Below are 23,215 nucleotides of genomic sequence, written 5' to 3'. Positions count from 1 at the left end.
GCGACAAGCTTGCCCACTCATCTTGTTTGGAGACTCTGCTAGTGGTGCTCCCAACATCTTGAACACAAAATTTAGGCTAACACACCAGTGCAGTACTGAGGGGAGTGCTGCCCTGGCTGAGGGAGGTGCTGTTTTGCAGATTCAACCAAGGTTCTGTCAGCCCTCTCTCCGATCCCATGGCACCAGTTTAAAGAACAAGGGAGTGTACTGGCCAAAATTAACCTTTCACCCAACACATGAAACAAATCACACTGTACACAGCAAGCTTCCACCAACTGGCTGCTGTATCCTACATGGTAACAGCAACGTGTATAAATACAAATTATTCCAAGCACCAGTTGTACACGGCACAAGCAGGATCAACATCTTTTCAGGCAAGTTAATGGAGAGCATTGACAAATATCCATTCCCACAGTGACAGCCACTTACCACATTGCTTGTTTAAAAGGAAGTGAAGTGTGCAACCATGTGGACACGGTGCTGCCATGTGACTCGTACAGTCTAATGACCAGGGCATTTTTCCTGTCTTCCGCCTATTGGGGAGAAAGATTCACGGATCAGTTCACAAAATGTCTGCCTCCCTCACTGGGTCAGGGCCACCATTGTAGTGCGACTGCAGCTCAGTTGCTTCACTGCATTCCACCTGGAGATCGTCTCTCCTCCCAGCACCTTTCTACTTTTCATACGACTATCCATCCCTCCAGAGTAAGCTACCCCTGCAGAGCAACATTGACACACCTGCTGGGACCACAACCCCCTTACTGGGGGTTCATATTCAAAAAATATGAGCCTGTACTTTTCCAATATTTACCTGTTTAATAGTTTCCAGGATAACAGCAGGAGACTGTATGGAAAACGCACTCCAGAAACTGGAAGCACTGACACTGGGTTCAGCAGGTACAATGTGCAAGGGGTAGTTTATGTTGTATGCAAACTGAATCACGTTGGCCTCTTGGAAAGAACCTGAAGGGAAAATAGAACAGGGCAAGTATTACCACTGAAATCTGTACAACTAGTTAAAAATAGGCACCAACATAGTCAGATTAAGTCCAAAATCATGTCAGGCATCCAGCTCTAGTTCAAATCTTAAATCAGTCCCGCAAGGTCAGGAATATTAACTCGTGGTCAGAAGTGTATGGGGTTGGTGATTGTAAATAGTCACAGGTAGAGGGGTTCTGTAACTGCACAAAACGTCTTCCAGGTTTGTAAACTATGCTACAGTATCCCACCACAGAGCCAGTGTGCTATCCCTCCATGTATTATTCTGCACTGGGTCTGGTTTCCATCCGTGCCACGTGCCTACACCAGAACAGGTCTTAATGCCTCTTCAGAGAGTGTGATTTGTACAGCGACACACCCGATAACACTTCATTGTGTCTCTGCACAGACACAGGTTCATGCACAACCATACAACATAGCATTTGAGTGTCCATCTGTGGTGGCTTGTCTGCTCAGATACAGGTCGATTATACCGTACCAACTGGTTGCATGGATACAGATTTAGGTGATACAATGCTGCTTGGCTGGGCTGCTAAAGCCCCTTCCCCTGTTCTGGCCGCACTGGTTCACACCTAGTTGGGAGTTATAGAAAAAGCCAATTGCTATTTTGGGGTGTAAATGGTGGGTCGTCCCTCACGCTATCCTCCCAGACTAACCATTCAAGCTCCACAGAAGTACAGAATTGACCAGCAGACCGCAGGGAACGTCAATGGAGATGTTCCTTTGCATGACACTTGTAATTTGGTGTGCATTTAAATCAATTGCCAAACACCGAGATGACCAAAAGCCAAGTCAAAAAGTGGGTTTTAAAAAGTGTCTTCGAGGGAGAGGGGCCGAGAGCTTTATTGAGAGTATTCCAGAGCTTGGCACCTGGGTAACTGGAATTGATGATACTCAAGGATTAGAGGGATGCAGAGACCTCTGGGTTGTGGGGATGGAGGAGATCACAGAGATACAGGAGGCCATGGTCATGGAAGGATTGTCACTGGGTTAATCTTAAAATTAAGACGTTGCTTGACCAGGAGCCGGTGTAGGTCAGCGCGCACGGGGGGTGATAGGGGATTGGGAGCCAGTGTAGGTCAGTGAGCACTGGGAGCCAGTGTAGGTCAGTGAGCACTGGGGGTGATAGGGGATTGGGGGCCAGTGTAGGTCAGTGAGCACTGGGGGTGATAGGGGATTGGGGGCCAGTGTAGGTCAGTGAGCACGGGGGGTGATAGGGGACTGGGAGCCAGTGTAGGTCAGTGAGCACTGGGGGTGATAGGGGACGGAGAGCCAGTGTAGGTCAGTGAGCACTGGAGGTGATAGGGGATTGGGAGCCAGTGTAGGTCAGCGAGCACTGGGGGTGATAGGGGACTGGGAGCCAGTGTAGGTCAGTGAGCACTGGGGGTGATAGGGGACTGGAAGCCAGTGTAGGTCAGCGAGCACTGGGGGTGATAGGTCACTGTGAGCCAGTGTAGGTCAGTGAGCACTGGAAGCCAGTGTAGGTCAGCGAGCACTGGAGGTGATAGGGAATGGGAGCCAGTGTAGGTCAGTGAGCACTGGGGGCTGTTGGGGGACGGAGAGCCAGTGTAGGTCAGCGAGCACTGGGGGTGATAGGGGACTGGGGGCCAGTGTAGGTCAGTGAGCACTGGGGGCTGTTGGGGGACGGAGAGCCAGTGTAGGTCAGCGAGCACTGGGGGTGATAGGGGACTGGGAGACAGTGTAGGTCAGTGAGTACTGGGGGTGATAGGGGATTGGGGGCCAGTGTAGGTCAGCGAGCACTGGGGGTGATAGGGAATGGGAGCCAGTGTAGGTCAGCGAGTACAGGGGGTGATAGGGGATTGGGAGACAGTGTAGGTCAGTGAGCACTGGGGGTGATAGGGGAATGGGAGCCAGTGTAGGTCAGTGAGCACTGGGGGTGATAGGGGAATGGGAGACAGTGTAGGTCAGTGAGCACGGGGGGTGATAGGGGATTGGGGACCAGTGTAGGTCAGTGAGTACTGGGGGTGATAGGGGAATGGGACTGGGGGCCAGTGTAGGTCAGTGAGCACTGGGAGTGATAGGGGAATGGGAGCCAGTGTAGGTCAGCGAGTACTGGGGGTGATAGGGGATTGGGGGCCAGTGTAGGTCAGTGAGCACTGGGGGTGATAGGGGAATGGAAGCCAGTGTAGGTCAGTGAGTACTGGGGGTGATAGGGGAATGGGAGACAGTGTAGGTCAGTGAGCACGGGGGGTGATAGGGGATTGGGGGCCAGTGTAGGTCAGTGAGTACTGGGGGTGATAGGGGAATGGGAACCAGTGTAGGTCAGTGAGCACTGGGGGTGATAGGGGACTGGGTGCCAGTGTAGGTCAGTGAGCACTGGGGGTGGTAGGGGACTGGGAGACAGTGTAGGTCAGTGAGTACTGGGGGTGATAGGGGACTGGGGGCCAGTGTAGGTCAGCGAGCACTGGGGGTGATAGGGGATTGGGAGACAGTGTAGGTCAGTGAGTACTGGGGGTGATAGGGGACTGGGGGCCAGTGTAGGTCAGCGAGCACTGGGGGTGATAGGGGATTGGGAGACAGTGTAGGTCAGTGAGTACTGGGGGTGATAGGGGAATGGGAGCCAGTGTAGGTCAGTGAGTACTGGGGGTGATAGGGGAATGGGAGCCAGTGTAGGTCAGTGAGTACGGGGGGTGATAGGGGATTGGGAACCAGTGTAGGTCAGTGAGCACTGGGGGTGATAGGGGAATGGGAACCAGTGTAGGTCAGTGAGCACTGGGGGTGATAGGGGACTGGGAGACAGTGTAGGTGAGTGAGTACTGGGGGTGATAGGGGACTGGGGGCCAGTGTAGGTCAGCGAGCACTGGGGGTGATAGGGGATTGGGAGACAGTGTAGGTCAGTGAGTACTGGGGGTGATAGGGGAATGGGAGCCAGTGTAGGTCAGTGAGTACTGGGGGTGATAGGGGAATGGGAGCCAGTGTAGGTCAGTGAGTACGGGGTGTGATAGGGGATTGGGAACCAGTGTAGGTCAGTGAGCACTGGGGGTGATAGGGGAATGGGAACCAGTGTAGGTCAGTGAGCACTGGGGGTGATAGGGGACTGGGAGACAGTGTAGGTCAGTGAGTACTGGGGGTGATAGGGGATTGGGGGCCAGTGTAGGTCAGCGAGCACTGGGGGTGATAGGGGAATGGGGCCAGTGTAGGTCAGCGAGCACTGGGGGTGATAGGGGAATGCGAACCAGTGTAGGTCAGCGAGCACTGGGGGTGATAGGGGAATGGGGCCAGTGTAGGTCAGTGAGCACTGGGGGTGATAGGGGATTGGGGGCCAGTGTCGGTCAGTGAGCACTGGGGGTGATAGGGGAATGGGGCCAGTGTAGGTCAGTGCGCACTGGGGGTGATAGGGGATTGGGGGCCAGTGTAGGTCAGTGAGCACTGGGGGTGATAGGGGATTGGGGGCCAGTGTAGGTCAGTGAGCACTGGGGGTGATAGGGGACTGGGGGCCAGTGTAGGTCAGTGAGTACTGGGGGTGATAGGGGATTGGGGGCCAGTGTAGGTCAGTGAGCACTGGGGGTGATAGGGGATTGGGAACCAGTGTAGGTCAGTGAGTACGGGGGGTGATAGGGGATTGGGAACCAGTGTAGGTCAGTGAGCACTGGGGGTGATAGGGGAATGGGAACCAGTGTAGGTCAGTGAGCACTGGGGGTGATAGGGGACGGGGAGCCAGTGTAGGTCAGTGAGTACTGGGGGTGATAGGGGATTGGGAGCCAGTGTAGGTCAGTGAGCACTGGGGGTGATAGGGGATTGGGAGCCAGTGTAGGTCAGTGAGCACGGGGGGGGGGGGACTGGAAGCCAGTGTAGGTCAGTGAGCACTGGGGGTGATAGGGGACTGGAAGCCAGTGTAGGTCAGTGAGCACCGGGGGTGATAGGGGAATGGGAGCCAGTGTAGGTCAGCGAGCACTGGGGGTGATAGGGGATTCGGAGCCAGTGTAGGTCAGTGAGCACTGGGGGTGATAGGGGAATGGGGCCAGTGTAGGTCAGTGCGCACTGGGGGTGATAGGGGAATGGGGCCAGTGTCGGTTAGTGAGCACTGGGGGTGATAGGGGAATGGGGCCAGTGTAGGTCAGTGCGCACTGGGGGTGATAGGGGATTGGGGGCCAGTGTAGGTTAGTGAGCACTGGGGGTGATAGGGGAATGGGAGCCAGTGTAGGTCAGTGAGCACTGGGGGTGATAGGGGACTGGGGCCAGTGTAGGTCAGTGAGCACTGGGGGTGATAGGGGATTGGGAGCCAGTGTAGGTCAGCGAGCACGGGGTGGGGGGGGGGGGGGGGGGGGGGGGACTGGAAGCCAGTGTAGGTCAGTGAGCACTGGGGGTGATAGGGGATTGGGAGCCAGTGTAGGTCAGTGAGCACCGGGGGTGACAGGGGACTGGAAGCCAGTGTAGGTCAGTGAGCACTGGGGGTGATAGGGGACTGGGGCCAGTGTAGGTCAGTGAGCACTGGGGGTGATAGGGGATTGGGAGCCAGAGTAGGTCAGTGAGCACAGGGGGTGATAGGGGAATGGGAGCCAGTGTAGGTCAGTGAGCACTGGGGGTGATAGGGGACTGGGGGCCAGTGTAGGTCAGTGAGCACTGGGGGTGATAGGGGATTCGGAGCCAGTGTAGGTCAGTGAGCACTGGGGGTGATAGGGGAATGGGGGCCAGTGTAGGTCAGTGAGCACCGGGGGTGATAGGGGACTGGGGGCCAGTGTAGGTCAGCGAGCACTGGGGGTGATAGGGGATTGGGATCCAGTGTAGGTCAGTGAGCACCGGGGGTGATAGGGGATTGGGAGCCAGTGTAGGTCAGTGAGCACTGGGGGTGATAGGGGATTGGGAGCCAGTGTAGGTCAGTGAGCACTGGGGGTGATAGGGGAATGGGAACCAGTGTAGGGCAGTGAGCACGGGGGGGGGGGGGGGGGGGGGGGGGGGGGAGAGGGGGGGGGGAGATGAGAGAGGGGGGGGGGGGGAGGAGAGGGGGAGAGAGATAGGGGATTGGGAGACAGTGTAGGTCAGCGAGCACTGGGGGTGATAGGGGACTGGGGGCCAGTGTAGGTCAGTGAGCACTGGGGGTGATAGGGGACTGGGGGCCAGTGTAGGTCAGTGAGTACTGGGGGTGATAGGGGACTGGGAGACAGTGTAGGTCAGCGAGCACTGGGGGTGATAGGGGACTGGGAGACAGTGTAGGTCAGTGAGCACTGGGGGTGATAGGGGATTGGGAGCCAGTGTAGGTCAGTGAGCACTGGGGGGGGGGGGGGGGGGGGGGGGGGAGAGATAGGGGATTGGGAGCCAGTGTCGGTCAGTGAGCACTGGGGGTGATAGGGGATTGGAAGCCAGTGTAGGTCAGCGAGCACTGGGGGTGATAGGGGACTGGGGCTCGGTGTAAATTAAAACATGGGCTGCAGAGGGTTGTATGTGGGAGGCGAGCCAGGAGTTTGTGGAATAGTTAAATCTAGTTAAAGTTGAGCAATCTAACGGAAGTGGAAATAGGCGGTCTTTGTTACATGAATACATAATTCCAAGTTGGAAGATCATCGTGGGTCAAATATGACAGCAAGACTGTTACCACGGAGAGGGATGGAGTCAGTATCTAGGGAATGGAGTTTGGATTTGGGACTGAAAACAATGGTTTCAATCCTCCCAGTATTTAATTGGACAAAATTCCTGTTCATCCAGTACTGGATGTCAGACAAGCAGTCGGATAATTTAGCGACACTGGAGGAGTCGAGAGAGGTGGGCGTTGGGCCTTTGCAGGATGTGTTTGAGGGGCAGAACGTAGATCGAGAAATAGGAGGGAGTCAAAGATAGATCCTCCAGACACAGTGAAGCTGTTGCGAGTGATTCTCCGGCTAAGATTAGTTGGTAAGAATGGAACCAGGCGAGTGTAGATCCACCCAGCTGGACAATAGTGGAAAGGTGATTGAGGATGGTGGGGTCAACAGTGTCAAAGGCTACAAAGGCAGATCGATGAGGATGAAGAGGAATAGTTTATCTCTGGCACAGTCCTAATTTGTTCCTGAGCTGCATAAGGCCATCTTAATGCAGATGGCCAAAAGCTTAGTCAAAGAGGTTGCTTTTAAGGAGCATGTTGTAGGAGGAGAGAGAGAGAGACAGGGAGAGGATACCAGAACTTAGCGTAAAGATGGCTGAAAGTGCGATTAAAATCCGATTTCTCAGTGGGTTGCACCACTGAAGAAGATTACAGAGATAGGGAGGAGCAAAACCATGGAGGAGGATGAAAAATCGGGAACGGTGTAGATTCCGTGAGCACAGAGGCTGTGAGATAGGATGTGGGCAGCAGATTTTTGAACGAGTTCAGATTTCTGGGTGTTGAAGATGGGAGGGTGACTGGGAGAGTCTTCTCTCCAATGACTGTCCATTTGGTTCAGTTTTGCCAAGTGAGAAGATAACCCTAATTCAGAATTGAAGCATCACCTAAGAAGTGGCCTGGTTGGATATGATATTAAACTTGGGCTCAATCTGCATATTGTGTTTGCAGCATTAATGTGAAGAGTAGCAGGTCCTCCTGGCCCCTTACCTAATATCTCCAAACTCCAACAGACCAATTATTGTCTCATTGCTGGCTGTGTGAGCATTAACCTCAGAACAATCACTGCCATTTACAATAAGTCAGAAATCATTGTGAATGTACTTTGAAGTTTCTAAAAGCCGTCGTCAGCTTTCAAGAACATGAATGAAATGAAAATCGCTTATTGTCACGAGTAGGCTTCAAATGAAGTTACTGTGAAAAGCCCCTAGTCGCCACATTCCGGCACCTGTTCGGGGGAGGCTGGTACGGGAATCGAACTGTGCTGCTGGCCTGCTTGGTCTGCTTTCAAAGCCAGCAATTTAACGTTGTGCTAAACAGCCCCTATCCATTCTTTCTCGAGCATCCTGTGCAATTCATTGCTCTGCTGTTAGTGTGAGAATGGAAATACAGCAGACATGTATTAAGTATGGTTTGTTTACCTGCATGGGGCATGAAAGCATAAGTAAAATGATGATGACCCATATCAGCCGTGGCATCTGGCGCTTTCGGAGCTCGCAAACTGCAAATAAAAATAAAATCATGGTGACAGTGGCTTGGCTGAAGCTTTTCATTCAAACATAGAAAATAGGAGGAGGAGGCCATTCGGCCCTTTGAGCCAGCCCCGCCATTCATTATGATCATGGCTGATCGGGCAGCACGGTGGCACAGTGGGTTAGCACTGCTGCCTCACGCCGACGAGGTCCCAGGTCCGATCCCGGCTCTGGGTCACTGTCTGTGTGGCGGTTTCACGTTCTCCCCGTGTCTGCGTGGGTTTCGCCCCCACAACCCAAAGATGTGCAGGGTAGGTGGATTGACCATGCTAAATTGCCCCTTAATTGGAAAAAATGAGTTGTGTCTCTAAATTTTTTTTTTTTCAAATGCTGATCATCCAGTTCAATGCCCTGAACCTGCCTCCACAACCACCCCCCCCCCCCCCCCCGCCATGCCCTGCCTCCACCCCCCATATCTCTTGATCCCTTCAGCCCCAAGGGCTAAATCTAATTTCCTCTTCAAATCACACATTTTGGCCTCAACTACTTTCTGTGGCAGCGAATCCCTCAGATTCCCCACTCTCTGGGTGAAGAAATTTCTCCTCACCTCAGTCCTAAAAGTCCTTATCCTCAAACTATGACCCCCTAGTTCTGGACCCCCTCCCACCATCGGGAACATTCTTTCTGAATCTACCCTGTCTAATCCTATTAGAATTTTATAAGTGTCTAGGGCAGCATGGGGGCGCAGTGGTTAGCACTGCTACCTCACGGCGCCGGGGACCCGGGTTCGATCCCAGCCCTGGCTCACTGTCCGTGTGGAGTTTGCACATTCTCCCTGTGTCTGCGTGGGTCTCACCCCCACAACCCAAAGATTTTTTTTTTTTTAATTTAGATTCGCCAATTATTTTTTCCAATTAAGGGGCAATTTAGCGTGGCCAATCCACCTACTCTGCACATTTTTGGGTTGTGGGGGCGAAACCCACGCAGACACGGGGAGAATGTGCAAACTCCACACGGACAGTGACCCAGAGCCGGGATCGAACCTGGGACCTCAGCGCCGTGAGGCGGTTGTGCTAACCACTAGGCCACCGTGCTGCCCTCCCACAACCCAAAGATGAGGAGATCTTTACAGAGATGAGGAGAAATTTCTTCAGCCAGAGAGTGGTAGGTCTGTGGAATTCATTGCCACAGAGGGCGGTGGAGGCCGGGACATTGAGTGTCTTTAAGACAGAAATTGATAAATTCTTGATTTCTCGAGGAATTAAGGGCTATGGGGAGAGAGCGGGTAAATGGAGTTGAAATCAACCATGATTGAATGGTGGAGTGGACTCGATGGGCCGAATAGCCTTACTTCCGCTCCTATGTCTTATGGTCTTATGTACAGGATCATGCTAATTGTCCCTTAATTGGAAAAAAGAATTGGGTACCCTAAATTCTTTTAAAAATAATAATTTTATAAGTTTCTATGAGATTCCCCACTTACTCTTCTAAACCCCAATGAATATAATCCTAACCAATGTAAGAACATCCTTCCTCAGATAAGGACACCAAAACCAGACACACTACTCCAGGTGTGGCCTCACCAATGCCCTACACAATTGCAGTAAAACATCTCTATTCCTATACTCAAATCCTCTCGCTATTAAAGCCAACAGACCATTTGCCTTCTCACCTGCCTCCTGTACCTGTGCACCGACTTTCAGCAACTGATGCACGAGGGCACCAAGCTCTCGCTGAGTGTCCACCTCTCTCAATTTACACCCATTCAAATAATAATCTACTTTCCTATTTTTGCTTAAAAAAATGGATAACCTCGTTTATCCACATGATATTGCATCTGCCATGCATGTACCCACTCACTGAGCCTGTCCCAATTACGCTGAGGCATCTCTGCATCCTCCCCACAGCTCACCCTCCCACCCAACTTTGTTTCCTCGCCCAAATCATTAATATATAATGATAGCGTGAATAGTTAGGGTCCGAACACATTTAACTGTAAAAGCAAGCACAAATCTAGCATTCAGTGCACCTTCCAGGTTGCTGGACACTAATATCTGATACTTTCTAAGACAGAGAGATACTATCACCCCGTACATTTACCATCAGCTTGGACAGATACCATCACCCTGGACAGATAGGGGACAGATACCATCACTTCGTACAGATAGGGGAGAGATACCATCACCCCGTACAGATAGGGACAGATACAATCACCCCGTACAGATAGGGACAGATACCATCATCCGTACAGATAGGGGAGATACCATCACCCCGTACAGATAGGGACAGATACCATCACCCCGTACAGATAGGGGAGATACCATCACCCCGTACAGATAGGGGAGATACCATCACCCCGTACAGATAGGGGAGATACCATCACCCCGTACAGATAGGGGAGATACCATCACCCCGTACAGATAGGGGAGATACCATCACCCCGTACAGATAGGGGAGATACCATCACCCCGTACAGATAGGGGAGATACCATCACCCCGTACAGATAGGGACAGATACCATCACCCCGTACAGATAGGGGAGATACCATCACCCCGTACAGATAGGGGAGATACCATCACCCCGTACAGATAGGGGAGATACCATCACCCCGTACAGATAGGGACAGATACCATCACCCCGTACAGATAGGGACAGATACCATCACCCCGTACAGATAGGGACAGATACCATCACCCCGTACAGATAGGGGAGATACCATCACCCCGTACAGATAGGGGAGATACCATCACCCCGGACAGATAGGGGAGATACCATCACCCCGTACAGATAGGGGACAGATACCATCACCCCGTACAGATAGGGACAGATACCATCACCCTGTACAGATAGGGGAGATACCATCACCCTGTACAGATAGGGGAGATACCATCACCCTGTACAGATAGGGGAGATACCATCACCCCGTACAGATAGGGACAGATACCATCACCCCGTACAGATAGGGGAGATACCATCACCCTGTACAGATACGGGACAGATACCATCACTCCGTACAGATAGGGGACAGATACCATCACTCCGTACAGATAGGGGACAGATACCATCACCCTGTACAGATAGGGGACAGATACCATCACCCCGTACAGATAGGGGACAGATACCATCACTCCGTACAGATAGGGGACAGATACCATCACCCCGTACAGATAGGGGAGATACCATCACTCTGTACAGATAGGGGACAGATACCATCACCCTGTACAGATATGGGACGGGTAACATCACCCCATACAGACACGGGGCAGATATCATCACTCCGTACAGATACAGACAGATACCATTAACTCGTACAGACATGGAGGAGATATCGTCGCCCTGTACAGATACTGTGCAGGAACCATCACCCGGTGCAGATACAGGACAAGTACCAACGCCCCATAAAGATACGGGATAGATATCATCACCCCATAAAGATATGGGACAGACAGATACCATCACCCTTACAGATACGGGGCAGATATCATGACCCCGCACAGATATGGGATCCAGGTTTGATTCCTGCCTGGGGTATGCGTGGAGTTGGCACCTTCTCCCCATGTCTGCGTGGCTTTCCTCCCACAGTCGTGCTGGTTAGGTGGAATGGCCATGCTAAATTGCCCCTCAGTTTGCCTGTGTGTGGGTGTTACTGTGCATGATGTGGTCTCATGCCCTTCACACTACCCCTGGTGACAGACTAGCAACCTGTTCCAGAAATAATTAGCTAGAGGAACAGACAAAAGTCTGACCTAGATACCGTCAGGGTGCGGAAAGGTTGAGAGAGAGAGATTTCATATATCGCACTGATATTAAATAATGCTCCGTGATGTTGCATGGGACAGTGAAGTGTGGTTATTATAGACAGGTGCCCATTTTATAAATACAACTAAAGACACTTTGTACGTCAAATATAAACTACTTGATCAACCCTCTTCTTTCATGCGAGTTGGAATGAAATCCAGGCCCAAGTTACAGAGTTTTCAATCAAACTCAATCACCTTCTGCTGCGGGAACATCGCATCAGATTCCCACACACTTAATAAGGAGCATTTACTCATTTACAGATCACAATACTGCAATTTCCTTGGCATGAATAAATCTCTTGATTTTTAATGGGTACTTACAGGGATAGTGTCATCACGTTTTGATGCACCGAGTATCCGTATTTGCAGTCATTGAGTAACGCTACACCGAAACCGTGCTCCGAAAGATCGGCCCACTTGTGCCCCCAGACCTGGGGAGTAAAAACCAAAGTCATTTTCTGCTTCACTTCTGCTAATACGAGACACCTCTCACATGGGATTGAAAACACCAAAGGACCTTTTGGAATTTCTAAAACAACTTCATTAAATAATAACTCACTGAATCAGGAAGAAAGGGCTGCGACGATCTACCGTGTCCGGCCTGTGGTTCAGGGTCCGAGCAGACCACACTCTTCAAAGCCTCACTCCATCTTCCACCAGAAGGACGATCTTGAAACACCTCATCAGATCGTCACTTAACCTTCTTTACTCAAGGGAATACAAGCCTCGACTGTGCGGCCCTCCCTTATAATTTAACCCTTTTAGCCCATAGGTGCATTTAAGGGGGAGCTGGCTAAGTGTATCAGAAAGGAATAGGAGGCCATGCTGCAAGGCTGAGAAAAGTAGGGAGAGGGAAATGTTCACGTGGAGCATCAAGCATGAGGATTCTAGACAGAGGCATAAAGCTCTCGTCCTCAGAACCATTTTCAAAAGTTCGATCTTTGCCAAGAATTTTGAGTAACTTTCGTTTTCATCTGCTGCGGGAGCCTTCGTTCCTTGTCTTTGTTACCTCTGGATTCAGCTATTCCAATACCTTCAACACTTTGTGGATTTAAGCTTATCCAGAACTCTGCTGTCCATATCCTAACTTCACCCAAGATCCATTTACCCACCATGCACAGTCCTTGGCCTGGCTTTGGTTTTGAAACTTCTGACCCGGATTCTCAAATTCCTCCAGCCTTTCATTGCCGAGGCCGTAAGCTCCGGAATTCCCTCTCTAACATCTGCATCTTCCATTAAGGCCCTCCTTAAAAAAATATTACCTCTTCTGAGCAAGCTGTTGGCCACCTGACGTAACATTTCCCCGAGTGGCTTGCCGTCGAATTTCATTTAATAACGTCCCTGTTAAGTTCATTGGGACGTTTTAGGATGTTAAAGGCATTTTATAAATGCACGCCGTTGTAATTTTGGCCGACTTATTTTAATTCAATAGAGGGGAAGTTGATGTCTTCATTGGAGTAAATGACTCAGAAGAGTTGCTGACCCTCAGTGTGGGAGAACTAGCAGGCCGCAAACCCAGCATGCTTCAGTGAACTTGCCATTTCGAATGAGTGCATGTTAATTCACGGTGTCAGAGCAATGATTGCTCCCAAAAGACTTTGCCAGCGCTCACTAGATTAACAAGAATAGCCTGAAAAATAACAAGAGGCGCCAGGGGAAAGCGTTGGCTGGAGGCAATTATAGCAGCAGATCAATTAGCCGCTCTGGGAGACAGGGCCTGTGTGCCGCAGGGCAAGAACAGCTTCTGTCTTCGCCCAACGTGGCTCTTGCAACAGTGCAGAAACATTTTGGCTTAGTCAGAATATGATCTCATTCATCTCCCCAGACAGCCCCTATGGACCTACCAAATATTGGACCCCACCTCGCTGGGGAGATATACATGCCGATACGATTAGGTGGAAGCGAATGATGGAGCAAATGATTCAGGTGTCCCTGACGGGGCAACTAAGGGTCAGGCTTGGTGAGAATTTTAAAAAATATATATATATATAAATTTAGAGTACCCAATTATTTTTTTCAAATTAAGGGGCAATTTAGTGTGGCCTCCACCTACCCTTCACATTTTTGGGTTGTGGGGGTGAAACCCACGCAGACACGAAATTAAATGAATTGAAATGAAATGAAAATCGCTTATTGTCACGAGTAGGCTTCAATGAAGTTACTGTGAAAAGCCCCTAGTCGCCACATTCCGGCGCCTGTTCGGGGAGGCTGGTTCGGGGATTGAACCCGCGCTGCTGGCCTGCCTTGGTCTGCTTTAAAAGCCAGCGATTTAGCCCAGTGTGCTAAACCAGCCCCGTAAAACCTCTTTAAACGAGGAGAATGTACAAACTGCACACGGACAGTGACCCGGGGCCGGGATTCGAACTACGCAGCAAGCGAGTAAACCTGCGAACACTAACCAGGAATGTCAACAAAGCTCAGCGGCCCTGACTATAGGCGAAAGGTAAATGGCTGGTTCAGCTCAGTTGGCTAGATGGCTGGTTTGTAATGCAGAGTCAGGCCAGCAGCCTGGGTTCAATTCCCGTACCGGCTGAGGTTATCCTTCTCAACCTTGCCCCTCGTCTGAGGTGTGGTGACCCTCAGGTTAAATCGCCTCCAGTCATCTCTTCCACCACCACCAGAGGGGAAAGCAGCCAATGGTCATCTGGGACTATGATGACTTTATTATATGAAAACAAGTCGATGGATTAAAATACAAAGTACACCCACATCCCATCATTTACATTAGAGAGGAAAAATATCCCCTCAGTCTTCCTCCTGCTTTCCATTCTTGACCCACCCACTTGCCCCTCGGTGTGCCATTGCGAGCACTTGCAACCCCCCCTCTCCCCCCAGCCCTCCTTCCACATTGCCTCCCTTGCCGCCGTCCCTCAAGCCTCACCTCCACTCCAGCCCTCTGGTCGTACTTCAGGCATTTATTGTGGTGGCTGCCCGAGTCCCACAGCACGGTCCTGCCCAACAAGCATCCGTGAACCGCAGCTTGGGCGTCCGACTGGTCTTCCCAGCTACCTCGCCGGGCACGGGCAATCCTTGGGCATGTGTCAAAGTTCCATCCTGTGCCCGAGCCAACAACATGGCCTCTGCTGGGGGAGTTTGCACTGGCTGCCCCAGAATTATCAGGTTAGATTTCAGTAAAAGCTCAAACCTGCAGACCTGCCTCCGATACGTTCCACAAGAACCTCCTGTCAGTCTCCTCTTTCAATTGGACTGATTGTACAGAAGTGACAACAAGTGAACGCGGAGTCTTGAAAGCAGACTGCGTCTGTAATGACCTCCAATTAGCATTATTGGTTGGCCAATTGAGGGAGTATGAGCTCCCTCAATGATAGCTCATTGAGGGGCCCATATAAGTACCTGTGTAGGCTTGTGAGCCAGTCTTAAGTTGACTGGAAGGCTAGCAGCACTGTTTGGAGCTGCTCTTGTATCTAGTGATTGGAAATTAATATTGGTGTGGTGACGGGACTCCTGCCTCCTGTGGACTATTACAGTGTCCAAACTGAACATTATGTGCATTTCACAAGAGCTGTTGGTTAGTTACAACAGTGAAGGTTACATCTGGAATGAATGAACTTCTCTCCAGGTTTTCACTTCCAATCTTAATCAATGAGGGTGCTTTTTCAGCTGTGTTGCGCCCGGGAACACCTCCCACTATTCCTGGAGAATAGCGATGCTCTTGACCCGCGGCGTCCGACGTGATCTGGTCATGCCCTCGCTGGGCGTGAACCAGACTTGCATACTTAAATGAGCCTTCAATCTCATTTAAATATGCGCACCCTGTTTGAGGCTGGAGTCTCCCGGGATTCACCAGCGCAGCGCGAGGCTGGTGCCAATCAGTACTGGTTTCCATCAACGCAAACCAGCCGTGATGGCAACGCCGGGGGACTCAGCCATTGAAGCCACCAGGTGGTTGGGGTCAGGCTTCCTGGCAGTGCGAACCTGGCACCGACAGCCTGGCACTGCCAACCTACCAGTTATCACGGTATTAAAGAAAAGGTAGCAGGTTACATTGCCAAAAAGCTAATGGAGGGACCACCCCACCCCCTCCCCCATTGAATCTCACCATGGAGGATACCTGGAACACTGAAGAGAATTAAAGTGAATTCAGGAGTGCTCTGGCATACCTTCTGGTTAGTCCAAGAAAAGTGAATGAACCGTCAAGATTTTGTAAGATAAGGGAATGCTTGGTGAGGCAAGTAAGAAGTAGAACTGATTTTATAGTTTTTATAAACCACAGTGTTGCTTACTTGTTTAATATCAGTTTGTATACAATAAAGTTCCAGATTTCCTGTACCTGTTTTGTGAAGAGGTCCTTCCTGATTTCACCACTAAACAGATCAATATTAGACTATGTTGATGTACTAGGTCACTGGTCTATGTGGAGTTTGCACATTCTCCCCGTGTCTGTGTGGCTCTCACCCCCACAACCCAAAGATGGATTGGCCAATCTAAAGTGCCCCTTAATTGGAAAAAAAAAGTAATTGGGCACTTTAAATTTATAAAAAAAGAAAAAGATGTACGAGGTCACTGATCGCCATCTCAGACCACTCTCAATCCCCAAAACACTGAGCCATGCCCCGTTGTTAACACTGGGTTGTACTTCCAAGTACTTTTGGGGCTTTTTTTTCCCGCACTCGACTGCTGAAGGAAATCCGGAGCCTACGCTACGCAATTCAACATTCTCCCTACCTCAAAGCGCGCCCAATCCCACGAAGTGTTCCAGTGTGTTGGCCGCTGCAGGTGTCCGAACTGGATTTCGTATGTAGCATTGGGACTGTGCACGGTCGTGGGGAACTCCACCTTCAGGAACTTGTGGGCCTCTTGCCATTCCACCTGCAGAAGAGGAACAGAACTCGGTCCAAATGGTCGCCAAGTGCCTGATGTGAAGCCACAAACCTTTGGGTTCCCAAAACCCTACTAACCTCCGTTTTAAACTTGATATAAGGACAACAGGCGTCCAGTATAATTTCCTGGCGGATCTTGCTGGTGTCACTGATACGGATAGAGTGTCTCACGCTTCCCCTAACTCCGCCAGGACACACCACTTCCAGGGATTTCAGCACTTGTGAGACAGGTTTCCTGATGAATAAGCAAAAATAAAAGGGATTCCGGATGAGATTATTTCAGATTCCGCCATTATAAAAAACACGTCTGCCTCTCTCTCAGCTTTTCCCGTGTTACATGGGGCTGCCACAATATTGGTTAATCACTCTTTCCTAACAACCAGCTGGATCTGGCAGGTGGTTTGACAGTGAGATGCCCTTCCTGCCACAAACAATCTCCATTTATCTGGGCTGGGGACCCGCATTGGCACACACCTGCACCTGGATTCTTTTGGAGTCAATGAGTCCTGGATGGGGCTTGAACCTGGGGCTTTCCGGGTTCAGAGGCACTGAACCACTCTGGCTTCCTTCCCATTGTACAAAACAACACGGGTAGCATAATGGTTAGCACCGTGGCTTTGCAGCGCCAGGGTCCCAGGTTCGATTCCCGGCTTGGGTCACTGTCTGTGTGGAGTCTGCACGTTCTCCCCGTGTCTGTGTGGGTTTCCTCCGGGTGCCCCGGTTTCCTCCCACAAGTCCCGAGAGACGTGCTTGTTAGGTGAATTGGACATTCTGAATTCTCCCTCTGTGTCCCCGAACAGGCGCCGTAATGTGGCGACGAGGGGATTTTCACAGTAACTTCATTGCGGTGTGAATGTAAGCCTACTTGTGACGATGATAGATTATTATTATTAGACGAGCCAAACTCAAATGAATAACCTAGAGTTCTGATGTGGTGAGAGTCTGCATGGTTTACACGGACGGCCTCTTCACCATTGATGTATCAGAATTGGCAAAATTCAAAGATGGGAATAGCACAACTTCTGAGCAGCTGGAGCATGGCAAACAGTTGGCAAGATTAATCTAGATATTTGAAACCACTCTCAGCAAAGACACTCATGTAGGAAGGGTTTTATTGCCACGGGGCTTTGAGAGGCACGTGGTCAGATCGTGAAACGATTAAACATGTTTGCTGCATGATTGGAACCCACGATCTCCAATAAAGATAGAAACTAGAAATATCCCCGTAAGCACTTTAAAGAATCAGTTGTCAATTCAAAAGACTAATGTACTGAAAAAAACTACTTTAGAACATCAGACAAGGTACAGGGTCTCTTGCCGTATCCCACATGACCCAGTTCCTATATAATGCCCACCATGTCACCACTCTCATGTAGTTGTTGAACAATATACACAGGAATATGATGAGTTGCGATTCACGACAATGATTTCTCTCGTTAGAAGTAGCACAGAAATGCAAAGTTTAAATGGGTTAACGCTGATTATAAAGATTACTCTGGACATTACCTCGTTTCTAAATGATAGTCCATGACATCCCACGCATCCCAGTACAGTGGAATATCATCAAAGAGCACAAACTGGTTGCCAAAGCAGCCCTCAGGAATAGTTTCCCTGAAAATACAAACATAGGCAGTAGAACATCATTAGCAACTTGTGATGCTCAGGACAAGCTTACAGTCTTGGAACTAGATTCTGACAGGACGATGTGCAGAATCAGACATTGTACCTTTAGCATTTTACCTGTTCAAACACAGAATCAAAGAACAAGGACTGAACAGACACTGAAAATGTGCATCTCAACAATGAGATGAAGGCAACATTTCATCAACCCCACTATCAACTCTGCTGTCCTTACAAGCTGCTGCCCTATCTATTGACTTGCCCCTTCCCCATTCCTACTTTGTTCCAAAACCTGTTGCCAAAATTCTTTGCTACTCTGAGAATGGCTTCTTGTGCCCGACCGTTTGACGTGTTGGGTGCTCTGGATCCGTGGAACACATACAGGCCACCAACACTTATTTTATTAAACTACAAACTGTTGAACATACTCTTACTGTGAGGTAACACGATGTTAGATTAACTAAAGACCTGTGCCTGTCCTAACCAGTCTAATCACTCAGCACATGGTGAGGATCTGTGCTGTAAGCTGTAAGCTCTGTACTTCTGAGAGGCTGCATCCCGAATGAGCGGGAAAACTGATGCCCTCTGTCTTTATAGTGAGTGTGCTCTAACTGGTGATTGGCTGCGGTGTTATGCATGTTGATTGGTCTTGCTGTGTGTCAATCAGTGTGTGTGTCTGCACCATGATATGCTGGTGTATATTATGACACCGCTGACCCTATAAATCGCCTGAGGATGGCCATATCGCACGGAGTTAAAACTGCTGGGAATTAAAAAGCAATACAGGCTTTCAAACAATTCAGGTCGCAGAGCGATTGACCATCTCTGGCTCACGCCCAAGAAAGAAGCGCTCAAGAGTTATAAAGTGGTTACAACCCATCATATTTGAATTGGTCTACGCATTAAATGTAAGGGGGGCGAGAGTTGTAAAGTGGACTTGCTGGGGGCGATTGGCACAAAAGGCACATGGATCAAAAGCAGAACCTGTCTCTGACATAAGTACCAATTTTTTTTCCTTCTCTGTGTTGCTCAGAGGTTTGGGTATGGAACAGAATGACAGTTTAGTTAAGATCTCCGTGTAGGGCAGCACGGTGGCGCAGTGGTTAGCACTGTTGCCTCACGGCGCCGAGGTCCCAGGTTCGATCTTGAACCCTGGGTCACTGTCCGTGTGGAGTTTGCACATTCTCCCCGTGTCTGCGTGGGTTTCGCCCCCACAACCCAAAGATGTGCAGGGTAGGTGGATTGAACACGCTAAATTGCCCCTCAATTGGAAAAAAAATTATTGGGTACACTAAATTTATTTTTAAAAAGATCTCCGTATAAGTCGCAGGCTTTATTTTTACTGTCTTTAACTCTGTATATTTAGTTAAGGTAACTGCTTATTGGATTAGTGATTTAGTAAACATTTTTGCTTCATTGCAATCTATTATTTATTACATGTGTTTTAATAAATGAATACAGTATGAATGAAACTCCTGCTGCTTTCAAACCAAAGACGTTGAACACATATCCAATGCCTGCATGCCCATAATTAGCATCGCTAATGACGGTTTGACAGATAAATAATCACCGCCCATCAGAATGTTAGTTTTCTCAAGCTCAATAGGTTGCTTCTGATGTCCGATTTTGATTCCAGACTGCAGATATTTTCTATTTAGTTATAGCAATTGACCACAAACACTATACATTAGTGGCTTTTCACAGTAACTTCACAGTAACAAAAGGGGCTTTTCACAGTAACTTCATTGAAGCCTACTCGTGACAATAAGCGACTTTCATTTTCATTTCTTTCATTCATACATTATACTGCAATCCCAGTCACATTTCTGCAAGTCATTGCAACTTAGAAAATACATCACTATATTCAAACTAATAAAACATTCAAGATAGCTTCGATTTTATGGGCGGCAGGGCGGCGCAGTGGTTAGCACTGCTGCCTCACGGCGACGAGGACCCGGGTTGGATCCCGGCCCTGACTCACTGCCCGTGTGGAGTTTGCACGTTCTCTCCGTGGCTGCGTGGGTCTCACCCCCACAGCCCAAAGATGTGCAGGGTGGGTGGATTGGCCACGCTAAATTGCCCCTTAATTGGAAAAAATATTTAAAAAAGAAAAGGAATCTGTGTTTCATTTTGAGATGGATCTCCAATCTTGTGCTTATTGTGGTACTTTCATCCCAACATAGCAGCACTTTCACATTTTGATTTGGAACTATACCTCGAGGTTAGTTTGCTTATTAATCAGAGAGACACAAACACTGACTGCCTTTATCAATGTATAAAATCAAAACCTGATTGCACAGCCTCTTGAACTGTGCACGAACCTTACTAGTTGCTTAACACACATACTCTATAAGTATTAATATGAATAAGTCGCAGGCAATACCCGACTGTCCATACATGTATTTTAACACTTAATCAAGGTTTAAGATTTCAACAAAGTACCCAGAGCAAGTCAGTAAAAATGACACCCTTGAGGATTCATTTCAGATCAAGATAACAATAAATCTTTGTTCACTATGAATTGAAGCTCTTCCTTGGTGTTTAGTGAATCTCCACCAGCACCGTACGGAACCCACCAGAGCCTTCCTCTGCAGTCACGGTGACAGTGGTCAGAGGCTGGGAATCCTGTGGTGAGTAACTCACCTCCTGACTCCCCAAAGCCTGTCCACCGTCTACAAGTCAGAAGTGTGATGGAATATGACTGGATGAGTGCAGCTCCAACAACACTCAAGAAGCTTAACACTATGGCAGGATAAAGCAGCGCGCTTGATTGGCACCTCATCCACTCCCTCTACCACTGACAGTCAGCGGCAGCTGTCTGTACCATCTACAAGATGCACTGCAAAAATTCACCAAGGTTCCTGAGATAGCACCTTCCAAACCCACGCCCATGGTCATCAAGAGGGCAAGGGCTGCAGGCGCATGGGAACGCCACCACCTGGAGTCTCCCTTCCAAGCCACTCATCATCCTGACTTGGAAATATATCAGCGTTCCTCATCTTGCTGGGTCCCCAACAGCACTGTGAGTAGACAGGGGCAGCAGGGTAGCATGGTGGTTAGCATAAATGCTTCACAGCTCCAGGGTCCCAGGTTCGATTCCGGGCTGGGTCACTGTCTGTGCGGAGTCTGCACGTCCTCCCCGTGTGTGCGTGGGTTTCCTCCGGGTGCTCCGGTTTCCTCCCACAGTCCAAAGATGTGCGGGTTAGGTGGATTGGCCATGCTAAATTGCCCGTAGTGTCCTAAAAAGTAAGGTTAAGGGGGGAGTTGTTGGGTTACAGGTATAGGGTGGGTTTGAGTAGGGTGATCATGGCTCGGCACAACATCGAGGGCCGAAGGGCCTGTTCTGTGCTGTACTGTTCTATGTCTATGTCTATGTCTATATGGACTGCAGCAGTTCAAGGCAGCAGCTCACCACCACCTTCTCAAGGACAACTAGGGTTGGCAATAAATGCTGATCTGGCCAGCGATGCCCATATCCCCATGAATGAATAAAAAAAAGTATTAGATCGGAAAATGTGCAATCGCCATTGGTTTTAATAGTGAGGGCACACATTGGTATGACAAATGCTTTGGCAAGGATCCCTGCAGCAACAGTTCTCGGAGGCCTGTAAACCGCCTCACAACATAATTCCCTGGAATTTTGTGCGATACACTGGTAACGATGCAGGCTTTCAGGAAATTCCAGGTCAATGGAAAAATGGAGTGTCGAAGATTTTTAGAATTGTCGAGGGACAAAAGACTGTTCAACCCATCAGATTCATGCCAGCTCTCTCTTCGAGCAATCCAGTCAGTCCCATTGGTTAGAAAGCCAACTCATTCCAACACCTCGTTGCGAGGCAAACTTAATATTCATCACTTTCTCAGTTTCTCTCTAAAAACAAAAATCACACTTTTTCCTTTGGGTCGTGTAGCTGTTTAGAATGCATGAACAGCAGGGTGGGCTCCCACACAGCTGCCAAGGCTCAGCACATTGTTTCAATTAATACCAACTTGTGGCATCCTGTATCTTGATTAGAATCTGAACCAGGCACGGTGTCACTAAAAACGGAGGAAGAGCCTCATTTTATAGTAAACAGAAAGTTTCATGCTATTTTGATCTTGAAAAACCTTAAGCGTGCCAGGCTTACTGACCTGTCTGGTACTTCTTTGAAACCTTAAACCATGCAAGTTGTTAAATAAATCTTTTAACAGTCAGGTATTTTTCTCTGACTTACATTCTCTCCACATTAATATTTATAGAGATTGTATGTCAAGCATGAATTGTAACCAGTAAGGAAACGTGGTTCGTGTACAGTTCACAAGGCTGTGTACTTGCGTTCCGATTATATATATTTTAAAAATAAATTTAGAGTACCCAATTCATTTTTTCCAATTAAGGGACAATTTAGCGTGGCCAATCTACCTACCTTGCACATCTTTGGGTTGTGGGAGCCGAAACCCACGCAAACACGGGGAGAATGTGCAAATTCCACACGGACAGTGACCCAGAGCCGGGATCGAACCTGGGACGTCAGCGCCGTGAGGCATCAGTGCTAACCACTGCGCCACCTTGCTGACCCAGGGTCCAATTATACAAATTGACAAATGCACCCAGGGTTCATTTCTCTTCATTAATTTATTTTTTTTAAATTCCAATTAAGGGGCAATTTAGTGTGGCCAATCCACCTACTCTGCACATCTTTGGGTTGTGGGGGTGAGACCCACACAGATATGGGGAGAATGTGCAAACTCCACACGCGACAGTGACCCGGGGCCGGGGTCGAACCTGGTGTCCTTGGTGCCGTGAGGCAGCAGTGCTAACCACTGCGCCACCGTGCCGCCCTCTCTTCATTTATCAATAAGCCAGCTGATCTAAAGCAATGTTTGAAAGTGCCACTATGTTGGGAGGGAAAGTGCCAAAATAAACACACGGTTGGATGTCCATCTCAAAATTCGCTTGGATTACT

At 49.4% G+C, this 23,215-nt stretch overlaps 1 protein-coding gene across 1 annotated transcript in view; it reads right to left on the bottom strand.

Moving 5' to 3' along the window:
• The window catches only part of man2c1 (mannosidase, alpha, class 2C, member 1), a 101,088-nt gene that overhangs the window by 1,767 nt on the left and 76,106 nt on the right, over window positions 1-23,215 (bottom strand). The window contains exons 19-25 of the mRNA XM_038784467.1: window positions 18,156-18,260; window positions 16,728-16,884; window positions 16,495-16,638; window positions 12,130-12,239; window positions 7,957-8,036; window positions 812-963; window positions 430-533 (exon numbers count right to left, since the gene is read on the bottom strand). Of these exons, the coding sequence (XP_038640395.1) occupies window positions 430-533; window positions 812-963; window positions 7,957-8,036; window positions 12,130-12,239; window positions 16,495-16,638; window positions 16,728-16,884; window positions 18,156-18,260 (852 nt within the window). The remainder of the gene's footprint in view (window positions 1-429; window positions 534-811; window positions 964-7,956; window positions 8,037-12,129; window positions 12,240-16,494; window positions 16,639-16,727; window positions 16,885-18,155; window positions 18,261-23,215) is intronic.

The sequence above is a fragment of the Scyliorhinus canicula genome, chromosome 24 (genome assembly GCF_902713615.1).
Source record: "Scyliorhinus canicula chromosome 24, sScyCan1.1, whole genome shotgun sequence".
NCBI lineage: Eukaryota > Metazoa > Chordata > Chondrichthyes > Carcharhiniformes > Scyliorhinidae > Scyliorhinus > Scyliorhinus canicula.
The sequence above is the reverse complement of the archived record's forward strand: the minus strand, read 5'-3'. Positions and strand labels throughout refer to the sequence as shown.